A 14,061-nucleotide genomic window follows, 5' to 3' on the forward strand; every position below is an offset into this window, starting at 1 on the left:
AATGCGGTCAAGAGCAGGAGACTGACGTTAATTACGGAGGGGGAAAGTAAACGGCTGTGTCAGGGATCATAAGGGGAGATATATTTAAAACAAAAATTGTTTTTAGGTCTCATTCAGTATCAGTATATCAGAAATAAATGATGCACATGGTATCAGAATGGAGACAAATTACATAAGATACGAAAAGTATAAGTATTGTACTTGTTTTCTGATTTTTACTGAATTTACATGCTCAAAGCTATCTAAATAAAGAAACGCTATTGTGAATATCAGGGTATGAGTACATATATGAAAGGGTTATATATTTTTCAGAATTCCCCTATGAGCTGTTTATTCTTAGGGCAGAAAGAGGAAAAAGCTTGCATACATCGCCATTCCCGGAAACTAGACAGTACCGAAAACATTACTACACAGTCCGGTTTACCAAACAATAAAGTTTATCTGATTCCTAGTTGTAAAAGCTGACAGTTATAAATTGTTATGCTCATGGCGACCTTCAGAAGGCATCAAATTACTTCAAAAGTTCCGCTCCCTTTTCAAAACTCTCTTCTATGTGAGATGAATAAAATCATTTTGTACGTTTCTAAGTTTCTAAGTTTATTGGATAAAATAGGGCATGGAGTAAGACAGCATTGCACACAAATAGATAGTTAGATTTCAATACCGTATGAAAAAAGTTTTGTATCAATTGAAAAAAAAAAAATTTATTTGTTTATTAACATTTCATTATTACATTGTTTTCGTTCAGGAATTTCCTTCCGACCCCCTCTGAGCAATATATACAGGTACATGTAAGTCGGCTGAAAAGCACTGCTATAAACAAATAATCCAACCCAATTCCAGTTGAACAGCCCTTATTAATACTAATTGTTTACGGAAAGCATCCTAGTTTTTGAAAAGCTTCGTATCATCTAACGTAAAATTAATTAATCATCTTAAGAATGATTTTGTGTTGAATATGGCAAAACATATGAGGGTTGGCTAGGTATGATTTCATGGAGAATTTCTAAGGAAAATGGGCTCATATTTACATACCTTAAGGAAATCCACGAAAATGCTTACACAAAGTGGTACGTTGCAATAGGGTTCCTTCAATCCATCTGTTAAATTTGCATCTAATTGTCAAGTGCTCCCATCTGTTAAATTTGCATCTAATTGTCAAGTGCTCAATTTTTTTGGCTAGTTTATACATTCAAAGGAAAATACAAGTTACTCACTGAACTTCGCACTTTAGTCTGAATAACCTTTAAACCCGATGAACAATATATTTCTGTGACAAGACGAGCTTTCTGACTGTACAATCTGTTTTATATTTAGCGAGCTTGTGCCGAATAAGTTTATTCGCTATTTTATGTAATTTCTGCAATATTTTGTAATTCTTTTATTTTTTCATTTAAATTTTATTTTTTAAAGATAATTTCTTTTTATTCACAAATATTTATATTTTCTATTTTTCTAATAAGTGAAACATTTAATTAGATTCTGATATTTTGTTTTCATAAGATAAAGTACGAAACCTTTGTTAAAATTTTAATAGCTCACTGTAGTTCAGTGACCGTATTTTAATGTGCCATTTTATTCGCGAGTCCATTCATCCGATTTGAAACTTGGCAATGAATTAAGAAATCGATCTTTCCATTCAATTGGTCCTATCGACTTGAATACAGTGAGCCTGAGAAAACGGGAAGTATCTTTCGTAAATATAAAAACCATTATAAACGCATTTCTAAATAACAATTTTAAAATATAATTTTGACAGCTGTTTGACGCTGCTTTCAAAAGATTTCTTAATTATAAATATAAATATATGTACTGAAAATTACGAAGAGAATAACACATACGTATCTGTTATTACGAGAATAAGTATTGCTAATGTATGCAAAAGGCCTTGAAAACTCATTTTGATTCACCTTTCTTTTCTTTATGAATGACGAATATGTTTGCCATACACGTGATCAAATAGGGAATAAGTGTTTAATCCGTAAAATTATAAGTATTGATTAACATTTCATATAACTACTTCTAATTGAGGCTTTCTAAGAGCAACCCCCTTAATTTTGACTCGCAGCTTTTAATTTTAGACTAAAATATGAGCATAGAATCTACCTTTAAACAATGGGATTTTTTTTTAAACACTGTGGCATGAGAGTGCCTAGTAATAATAGTTTTAGCGTCGCTAAGAATCATTTTCTGGATTCTCATATTGATTTTTTTTCCAAAAGATATTAAAAGCTGCAATTGACAAGTATGAGCAATTCATAATACATACATATATAACGTAAGCATACCATAAAGAAAAATGAACCCCTAACAAAAGCTGATCGACTGCTATTGAACTCTAAAGAGGGGTTTATCAGAGGGAAAATGGCAATTAAAAATCAATTAAAATTCCATTTAATTGATTTTAATTATTTATTTACTGTATCGATTTATTACTTATTGTAATGGATTGGAATATTTGAATATGAATTAGCTGAATATTTAAGAATAATATTATGACTGCGAGAATAGGAAAAAAAACATTTTTTTGAATATTTACTTTCTTATAGAATGCAGATGAATTCATTTTTACTCAACGAAAATCAAAATTTAGTAGCTAATTAATCTGTCCTGTATCGAGCACTTTAGTTCAGTGATCCGTATTAATGTGCGCTTTTTTTTAAAAAAAAAAAATTTAAATGCTTCAAGAATAATTAGAAAAGGACATAATTCTCTTCTTACCCTTAAATTCTTCAATAAAAAAACTGCATTTTCAGCTATAACCAAGTGAAATAATTTTCTAAATATAATTCAGAGCATGAAAAATAAGGTACATAAACAGCTTGGAAATGGAACTAGCATTGAGATTCTCTTTAAGAAATATGGTGAAGCTTAAAAAAAAGTCTACGAAGTGAAGTAATTCCGTAGAATATTTTCTAACTCTTTATGATTAAATTGCACTCAATTATACTTTATAAACGACATGTAAATATTAGGGCGAGTCAAATGAAAGTGAGCCAATGCGAATATATGACAAACAGAGTACTTTATTTAAAGGTAGTCTCCATGAACATTGAGACATTTATCCCATTGACAAATGAGCCGCGTGATCCCCGTCTCATAAAACTCCTTGAGCTCTCGATTCAAAAAGTCTGTAACCGACTCCTTCACGGCGTCGTCCGACACGAATCTGGTACCCTTGAGATGTTTCTTCAGTTTCCCGAAAATGTGAAAGACGCATGGCGACAAATCTGGGCTGTATGGAGGATGTTGCAGCGTGTCCCACTTGAACTTTGCAAATTGTGTCTTAACCACATCAGCGACGTGGGGACGAGCATTGTCGTGTAGCAAGATCACACCATTCGTCAATCTTCCAGGTCGTTTGTTCTTGATTGCGACACGCAGCCGATCCAGCGTTGCATAATATCGCGAACTATTGATAGTCTCTCCACGTATAGCAAATTCAATCGGTAATGGCCCCTGACGATCGAAAAAAAAGTCAATAGCACCTTTCCCGAGGAAATGACAGCCTTTGCTTTCTTCGGGGGGTGGTGAATTCAGATGTTTCCACTGTAAGCTTTGCCGGCGTGTTTCAGGTTCGTAGTGGTGGCACCATGATTCGTCTCCGGTCACAATTGCAGACAAGAAGTCGTCACCCTCATTGTGATACCGGATGAGATGAGTCAAAGCAGCGCCGAACCTCTCCTTCTTCTGGCGGTCGTTCAAAATCTTGGGCATCCATTGAGCACACAAAAGCCGATAACCGAGATGATCATGAATTATGGTGTGAACCGAATCGTGACTGATGTTCACACGATCTGCCAGTTCATCGATGCTTATTCTCCGTTCTTGTCTAATCAGCTCATCAACCTGTGCAATTGTGTCGGGGGTGATTGCAAGGTGGCTTTGGCACAATCTTGGATCGTCTTTGCAACTTTCACGTCCTCTGAACCGTTTGCTCCAACGCTTCACAGTGGCCAATGCGATGCAATGTTCACCGTACACAGCAGTCATACGGCGACTAATTTCATGTTGGGAAACACCTTCAGCTGTCAAAAACCTGACCACACCACGCTGTTCCTCTTTTGGAGCGTCCATTATGTCACGCTACCGTCTTCAACCCAGTGTAAGAGCGCCTTAAAGAACTTTAACCTCACACTTTCGCGCCACTTTCGTAAATGAAGGCTGTCTCTGTGCTACGCGCATGCGCCGCAGATGATGGACCGAACCATTCTTGCTGAGGAGGGGTTGGCTCACTTTCATTTGACTCGCCCTTATACTATTTAATGTATATGTGTGGATGTGTGTGTGGGGGGGGCTCACTAGCGGCTGAGCTTAAAGTCGTTGAACTCTGGCAGGTCGATACGGGGTTCGAATCCGGATCAGCTGTATTGGCGTTTTCGAGGCTTTCCCCACGTGTAACGTGCATAAGAGTCAGTTTTGCTTAGAAAGTTCTCTACGAGGCACCCTTACCCTTAGGCAAATAACCGTCGAATGCTTTGTTATAATCAAACAAACCAGATAACAATAGATATATAAATAAGTAGCTTAAAAAACTGCTATATTTTATATATACTTATCAAGTAGTATTTCAATATATATAATGATTAAAAGAAAGGAAAAGTCGGGTCCTAACTGATTGTATATAATGTAATCCCTATGAAGGCCCTAACAATTCTTCCTCACTTAAAGTCGTAACCCAAAAAGAGAACAAATTAAACGTCAGATACGTATACAATACTGAATCTAATACAAAAAATACAAATATAAAAATAAATTATATATGTACGAAACCTAACTAACTATTTATATTGATATTACGTAAATATACGTACGGTAATAAACATTGTATAATAAAAATATTTTATACCTTGTTCTATATTTGATTCCATTTATATATACCTATACATAGATATATATAATTTAAGGATTCCATTTAAGGATTATAGTAGTAGTTAATACTACTACATATAAAACACAAAATTTTTCAGTATTATTTAACTTCAATCTTAAGAATTTTCTGCAGTCTAGTTTGCGTTATTTCATTCATAAGTCTCAAATAAAAACAGTTATTCTTTATGTCATTAGAAAATTAACTAAAAAGCAGCGACCACATTGTAATTGAGAAACATTCCTTAGCAGTGAAAAGGTTGAAAGCCATTCGGTTTTGACTATTATCTCACATACTCAGCTACTTCGCATACATGGAACATAGCATTCGAAATGAAAAACTCAATATTTACCACAAATTCATTCGTGTAACAAATATCTGTCTTTCTACACCTACGGCTTTAAAAAAAAAAAAAAAAAAAAAAAAAAAAAAAAAAAAAAATGTTATTTATCTTACAGTTTATCGTTAAGTAATACATTTTCATTGTACAAAATTGCATTCATTCGAAGAATTCAATTTGTATTTTCCTCTGTATAAAACTGAATGTAGAGAAGTTAGATGTTTAAACGACCCCCACATTTTGTCAATAGCAGGAGCAAGATTATCCCCTACTTTTCAGCCCCCCCAGGAAAAAAGGGGTTCTAAATTTACGACCTGACCGCATATGGGTTTATTTCGTAAGAACAGGCAGGACACTCGTTGTTTAGAAACGTGTTTTTCTTACTTGTTCTCATGCTTTATCTAGCATTCTTTCTATTCCCATTATTGGTGCTTGAAAAAGCCGGAAACCGCCTCCGGTGTTTCTCTGTTTTTCAATGAAACCGTAATTCCAGCCTGAGCTGGGCTGAAATCGGATATTTACTTTATTATTTAACTTTTTGTAATTTATTTAATTTGCTAATATTTTTATTTATTTCTCAACATTTTATTTAATTTTAATCATTGACATTTTATTATTTTATGTATGTATTTTTGTCATCATTCCGGACGGTCTTCCATAGAGCTATGAAATTTTAGAAATTAGACCCTGCGTAATAGGTAATGTTAAACTACGATATATAGTTTTCTCTCTTCTTAAAATGCGAGGAAGGCACGAATTAGACCCGTGTATTACATCTTTTCATAAATTAAATAAAAATTTAGAAATATAATTATCGCTTTTAAGTAACTCAGTTTACTAAACAGTTACAAATTGAATAAATTGAAAGGAAAATTAAATATCTTAGACTCTGCAGAATGCTGCGTTTCTCTTCTCAAGACGGCAGGAAGAAATACGCATGTTAGCGGAACCCAATAGAATGAAATGAATGTAACAGTGAAAAATTTTTAGAAGGACTCTACTGAGGATGTTACTAACAATAGAAATGCAGAACTAATGCTCGACCTTTTAATGTTATAATTCGTTTCGAGCTGATTTATGTGTTAAGTAAATAGCAATGCAAATTTAATTTTAGGAAGTAGACACTTGATATCATTTTTAATTAAAAGAAAAGTAATATTAATAATAATAACAACTTTATAGCATTTCTGATTTAAAAATTATTTTAAATCTTCTAAATTTAAAAACTTTGATAGTAAAAATTTCATTGAGATATTATGCTATAAATTTTCAGACTGCAATTTTGTTCCTTTAAATTTTCGAAAATACCTATTTTTTAAGTATTTTTCGGTACTTATATTAATACTGATACACATAATATAGAAAGCACCAAACGTAGCTATGATGTATTTCAATTTGTCCTTAGTATTTTCTCACATATAGTATTAACACTTTGTCTACACGTTTCTAATGTTTCACCATAGTAAGCCTTCTTTTTCCGAATGTATTCAGTTTTTTTTTTCGCTTTCGTTTTCTGCTTCTTCTTTTTATTTTATTTTATTTTATTTATTTATTTAATGTTACCATATCCTGAGTTTTACTCTAGCTATTAGCTAGAGTAGCTACTAGCTAGCATTCATTATAATACATTCATTATATTCATATAGCTACTAGCTAGCATTCATTATAGTACAAAAACTAATATAGTATTCATATAGCTACTAGCTAGCATTCATTATAGTACAAAAACTAATATAGTATTCATATAGCTACTAGCTAGCATTCATTATAGTACAAAAACTAATATAGGTTGTCAATATCAACACATTTTTATCTTCAATAAAATCCACTAATTCGATTGATGCTGTAAAAATTACAATTTAATACTTTAGCCAATTATTCTGATTATAGTGATTTAAATTCGATTTTAGGCAACATATGCATTCTTTCAGAAAACGCGATATATTGAGCACCGCTGTTACAAGTAAATACTGTACATTCAACCATTTCATAATATGTAAATGTAGCATAACTTCTTTTCGAGTGCTTGCACTGAGAGTCTCCTTCAAGTAAACCTTAATGGAACTTTATTTCATGAAAATTTAGAAGTATTATAAAATCCTCAGAATTATTTCCATTGCAAACATTTATGAATTATGCAGAAAAATATATAAGAAAAACATCAATGAGAAAATATTATCGAATATACATTTCATGACAGTAGTAAAACATTTTTTCAGTACCGACGGTATTAAAAAGCTCAATATTGTGATAAGTTAAATAAAATAAAACGGTATTAAAAGTTTAATATTGTGATAAGTAAAAGTATACTAATCTATAACACTCATTTGATATTTTTGCCATTAGAACTATAATGTAATTCTAACCGTTAAAGTAACATAGTTAATACAAAGTTTTTGTATTAACTAGAATTATAATTGTAATTTCAATTAAATTTATCAGTACTCGTTGTTTCCTGCACCTTGAGGGAGACGCATTATTATTTTTTTTTTTTTCTATTATATAAAATACTGTCCTCGGGAAAAAATGTCTCTAGACATGATTCTGTCTCCAAAATTAATGGATGAGATGAACAAAAATAATCTTGGAACAGCCTTTGGGCAAGTCCTGCAAGTATGCGAAATGTAACACTGTAATTAAACTTTGACAGTAGTAATCGACATCCTGGAGACTACACTGTCTTAGAATATTGCCATTCGACAAATTATAAGACCTTCCATTTATCTTTAAAGTTTAAGCTATCTGTTATTGACTGAGAAAAGCTGGTAATTCATTGTAGTTACTTTGTAGTTAAAACTACAACTAATGCAGTTATAATTGTAATTGTGCCGCCCAGATCGTATAGTGGTTAGGGAAGCCTGACTGCCATACCGAAGGGCCTGGGTTCGAATCCCGGAGAAGGCATGGTTATAACTGTTCATCCTTTCATAGGAGGCGATGGTGGCCCACATATTAGGTGCCTCTTAAATAAAGAGACCACCCCATCTGGCCTTGTATAGACTAATGGACTGTGTTACACTGTAACTGTTCACAATCTGCCATTGGGAAAAAAATTAAAAAAATAATTGTAATACAATGATTGTTTGAATTACAATATAACTTCAAAAGCAATTAGATTTTTCGCTAAGCAGAGTAATAAGTCGGCTTTTGAATACTACTAGTTCAAATCGGATGCCAATTTTGGCAAACAATCTAAATGTTTAGATAGCTCCGTGGGTTTCCTTATGTGTAACATGAATACAAATCATTTTATTTTAGAAAGTTCTCTATGAGTTCATCATTCTTCTTAAACGTTTCGTTGCATTCAATTAAATAAAGATCTTTTCCTGCTTTTATTAATGGGTGATGTGAACATGAGCCAGTTTCCCTTAGAAAGTCCTCCACAGAAGCATCTTTGCAGTCTTTACCGTAATCCAAATAATATAACAATCACAGGTGCATAAGAAAATTATACTTTTATTTGTTCTTATGTGAAACAATGATGGAAAATAGTTCATGCAAGTACTTTCACTTGTAACTGAATAATGCATTTTAACTATTTATGGAAAACGTGTGTTATGTTGAATAAAAGACCAATTCGTAATTTTTTTTTCCAATGGCAGGTCGTAGCCGTTTATAGACATTGATCACTACTAAGGCCGGTCATGTTATTAAGGAGGGAACTATTACGTGGGCCACCGTTGCCACCTATGAAGAGGACGAAAAAATTACATTCATGCCCTATCCGGGATTCGAACCCAGGCTCTTCGGTACGGCAACCAGAGTCACGAACCACTTTACTGTCTGGGCGGTAATTCATAATAAATGGATTTAGTAAAATGTCTAGTACGCACAGCAATTAAGCATACTGATTGCTGATCAGAATCCTTTTTTACCAACTAAAGCAATAGGTTGGATAAAATTATGAGACTTAGTTTAGTCCTGAATGATCTCCTTTCTGAAAGAAAAGGATAAATGTAATTTTTATGATTTATTTCTTGTGTAATGTAAACAAGACAAGCTTTCCGTAACAAATCCTTAACGAAAACATCCCTTTGCACTGGCATCAACTCTTTGCTTGCTTTCCCTTAATCTTGTAATTTAAGTTCACATGTATATCGAAGATCATAAACATACATATTTGCTTACTAACGTTATGTGCATTTCGGTCTGTATAAAATATTTCCTTTAAATAAACTCCAATTTATGCTGGTACCAATATATGAAAGTATGAAAACTACAATATATGAAAACTACAATATATGAAAGATGATTCAGAAGACATGACAGAAAATATTAATATTTTTCTTATAGGTGATTATCCCGTTGTATTATTTAAAAACTCATTATCCAAAATGCAGAAACATTTCGAATATAATATTATTGGCTGTAATTTTCAAATATTATCACTATTTCCTTAGCCTATGTCACTGAAATTATAAGGGGCAGTTGTTTTTCTGATTAAATAGTTAAAATCATCTGCTGCGCAATTTTAATTAAGAGGTCATTACAATTGCATTGTAATTTTTATTAGATTATATAATTACAGTTATACTGTTTATTCAATTAGATTTCACAATTAAAATGCAATTATAATTAAAATGCATTTGCGTAAATTGTATATGTAATTAAAAATTGTTACATTGCAATTACAAGATAATTGCATAATATTATTCCAATTACTATGTGTTTTCAATTGCATTCTACAATTACATTTGCAATTAAGATCATGATTTTCTTGGGCTACGTAACTGCTTTTATCAGAAACAATTGCTATCCTAATTACATTATTATAATTACTTACTGGAGTTACAATGTAATTGTAATTAGATTATATGATTGCAGTTGCATTGAATATGAAATTTGAGTTCACAAATATAGAGTAATTGTAATTTAAATGAAATTACGTAAATTGTAATTGTAATTAAAAAAACAGCTACTTTTTAACTATAGCTACTTAGTAATTGCATAATTTTATTACAATTGCATACTACACTTAGAATAACAATTATGATCATAATTTCACTAGGTTAAGTAATTCTAATTATCAGAGACAATTACTTTCCTAATTACGTAGTTATAATTACCTACTGCAATTACAGTTAAAATTACGTTGTAATTAGCTAATATTACAGTAGTTGTGATTAGATGCAATAAAATTTGTAATTGTAATTAGATTATATAATTATAATGTTTGTGATTATCATTGCATTGTAATTGTAAGACTTAAGAATTAAAATGCAATTACATACATTATTGTTGCATTTAAAAAGTACTTACTTTCTAATTGTAATTGCAAAGTAATTGCGAAGCTAATTACAATTTCAATATAATTGAAATCACATAATTCAAAATATTGTTGCAGTTTCTTGCAATTTTAATTTTAATTCCAATTACATTTTGCCAAACTGCATCTAAAATTTGGAGAATAATTAGGCTGGAAAATGAAAATTCTCTTTACGAACATAAACATTTAAGTTTACTATAGCTAGTATAAGCACAGAACAGCTGGAAGTTTTGAACGAGCTATTTATTCCGAGTTGTTATTCAAAACCTAACGATAAAACCCATTTGCTCCTAGCGAATAGATAGTTTCCTCTCCTCAATTACCTCCCGCAGAGAAAAATTATCACCTGTCAGTTTACATTAAGAGCAGAGAGGGAAGGGCACTCTGAGACAGGCCGTATATTTGCTGCTTTGCCGTTTCGTGCCAAAATTTAAGTTTACGTATATATGCTGCCTTGCCGCCATGAGGACCAAAATAGTTGGACGCATATATGCTGCCTTGCCGTTATGAAAGCCATTATTTTCGAACGCATATATACGGCCTTGCCGCCTGGAGGGCTAGTGCGCATGTATTCAGATGCATTGGAAAGAAGAAAGTAATTAAGGCAAGGTTTTGGAAGGTGAAATTAGAGCGTGTTCTGCTTGCTTTAAGTCCACGTTGATATCTTTGACTCTCTGGCGATTAGATTTTCTTCGGCGTTGAGTTATTCTTGCAATTAAGCTTGTTTACGTCGACTTTCGAGTCAGACCCAAATTGCGCGACAGTTAACCTATTTAACTTCATTAATTTTTAAGTTGTTCTTTACCTTCTGATTTAAGCCAGATTTGAGTAAATAAAGCGTTCTTTACACCCTTCGCCTGGCTTTGTAGTACTTTAAGGACTTCGTGATAATTCACTGAAAAATTTTTAACGTGGAATGCATTTTATGATAGCGAAGCAAGCAAGACGTTATATGGTATATAACTACGCTGTGGCTGGGGTCTGGAAATTGAAACCGTTTGCAATTTTATGGGGTCGCACTTTCATCTAGTTTAACTACCACTAGGTTAGAACATAAGATTAGAATTCCCATTGTCGGAACCGAGTTAATAAGTGAAATTAGTATCGTGTTTTTCTGCTTTAAATATTTTAGTTCCTGAAACCCAGAATGCGGCGGTGGCCAGCATTTGTGAATTTTTAATTGTGCTACAAACACATAGTTTTAATAAATCTTTTATTGAAATTTTATCTTTTGTCTATGTACTTGATTTCAGTTAGATTTCTATTTAACTGCAAAGACAATAATTCGTAGGAATGAACAAAGATTGAACAGGTATAATTAGATATTTTTTCTATTCTATTTGTTTGGTAACTTTCCAACAGTCAGAATAAATTTGTGGTACCATCTGCAACGTTTTCAATAATTTTATTAAAAAGGATAGAGCCAGTTCTAATAGGAGCAGTGACAACAAACGAAATTGTTCCTCTACATATACTACCAAACACCCACTGTTCGGGTAATACTCGACCACAATTATTTTTATGCTTGGTAAACAAACTTTCATCAATTTCCACAATGCGATCTGGTCTACCTACCTTTATTATTATTTATCCTTATCGTTATCGTTACTTCTAACTAATTAATCAAGGTAAAACAAAACTGTTTACCTTGTTCCAATGGGTTCTGCCAGGGCCATAGGGCTGGAACTGATTTCTTCTGTTCATCTCTATCTGCAAAATCTTGAGAGGAATAATCCATAAATGATAAATACCTTCTTTACACAAACATATTTAATGAAGACGCAAAACGGTTAACAGAATATTTACATAATGAAAAAGGTTTAAATGTTCGCACGACGCAGCGTGCGACTTCTCAGTTCCGAGTTCTCGTGCGATCTTCAGAGTTCAGAGTTCGAGATGACGTCCCTCAGCCATCGGATCTCAGCAAGAGTTGAGTTGCAACAACCTTCTTGTTTGTTTTATTCTCCATATCCAAGACACATAAATCACGCATGTAATTGTTCCAATCTATAACAGTTTTATGCGATAAATCAAGTTGCTTTTCACAAAACGTCAACTCCTCGCACCAGCAGTATATGAATCTCAAAGCTGAACAAAATGGAATTCTGCTTCCTTCAAACCAGTTGTCTTTTTTAAGTCCCACTTGCTGATCTCACTGTCTTAAATTAAAACGTACGTTTACCAAAATAAAGCTTCATATCATGCGAATTGGTACTTTTTTTTTTTTTTTTTTTTTGTAAAATATTTTGCTCCTGAAAAAATAAAATTTCATCTTCTTCTGTGTTTGGCGAATCCCAAAGACGCATTTTCGTAGCACTAAAAAATGGCGTCAAAAATCAGCAAACAACAAGGCGAAAAGGAATCCAAAATATAACTGCGTGCGAACAACAGGATTGCTCTTTATTGGCGCATCAGCGCAACTTCTGCTGCGGTGGCGTTAATACGTAAGTGCGGTGGCGTTAACATGTAAGTACCATGGTTTGATGTCATTAAGCATATTACTACAAGGTTCTTTGGAACCCACTTCATTCAATTTATTTCTGAAGTATTAACACGATTTTAAAATTAGACCAAAAAGCTGCCTGAGATTGGCCAACATTGGGAATGCAGTTTATGAGTTTCAATGGCAATGAAGTACAAGTTCTTTTTCAGAAGCATAGAAATTTTGCAAAAGTGGGAGAAGCACTAACCTAATTTATTTCCAAGCAATTGAGGGGGGGGGGAAGAAGCAAAGAGAAAATGACTGTAGCACCATCTATTAAGGAAAACAATTAGCTAAAATGTCAGAATTTCAAAAGTATTAGAAAGAATTGGATTGGAATTAATGCCGTTAAAGAAGAAGAAAATAATACCTAAAGAATGTAAAGTAACACAGATTTGAAATATTGAAGTTTTTTTTATAATATTACTTTTTTGCTTATTATATTTTTCCTTCTCTTATAGTTATGATATTAAGTCGCTGCATGGATCATATGACCTTTGTGCATAGTCGATATCTGAGTGTATACCGTGATGCTGAGCGTCAACAGTTTGAAGAACTGATGACGGTAAGAAATAACTATTTTAATTGCATGCAAATTAGCTGTCAACAAAGTGCACTGATTGTTAGATGTACCGAGGAAGTTATAGGAAACGATAAAAAAACTGATAAATTCTCCAGTCTTTGTCAAAAACCAGGCATGAGAATTATTAACAAAGCCATGTTTATTAATGAGCTACTTTCCTTTTTAAAGGTTTTTCTTAAAACATACAATATACTTATTTTCTCCGTGCTGCGAAATTTTATCAGCATCAATGGGATTGCAAGGAAATAATAAAACATCAGTTTTTTTTTCAAGTAAAGTGCACTGTTGGTCAGTGATAAATATGTTTTTAATAAAACGTACAAGGAAATTCCGCCTTCTTCATTGGGTTTCTTCGCGGTTTAAGAGGTAGCAGGTTCGGCTAAGGTATCCGACCTCGTACAAAAGACGATTTTCGGTCAAAATTTCGATTTTTACTTTATTACATTATCTTAAAGAATACATCTTTAGCTATCAAATACAAGTTTTTGCTTGTTGATAGGTTAATTAGAACTGAAGTTAT

At 32.7% G+C, this 14,061-nt stretch overlaps 1 protein-coding gene across 2 annotated transcripts in view; it reads left to right on the forward strand.

The window, feature by feature from the left end:
- Positions 1-14,061, forward strand: part of LOC118183618 (calcium homeostasis modulator protein-like) — a 74,148-nt gene that overhangs the window by 45,388 nt on the left and 14,699 nt on the right. For both annotated transcript variants that reach the window (XM_085813474.1, XM_085813475.1), the window contains exon 4: positions 13,420-13,523. In XM_085813474.1, the coding sequence (XP_085669600.1) occupies positions 13,420-13,523 (104 nt within the window). The remainder of the gene's footprint in view (positions 1-13,419; positions 13,524-14,061) is intronic.

The sequence above is a fragment of the Stegodyphus dumicola genome, chromosome 3 (assembly GCF_044657685.1).
Source record: "Stegodyphus dumicola isolate Sdum_Otavi_A_Nest chromosome 3, ASM4465768v1".
Taxonomy (NCBI): Eukaryota; Metazoa; Arthropoda; class Arachnida; order Araneae; family Eresidae; genus Stegodyphus; species Stegodyphus dumicola.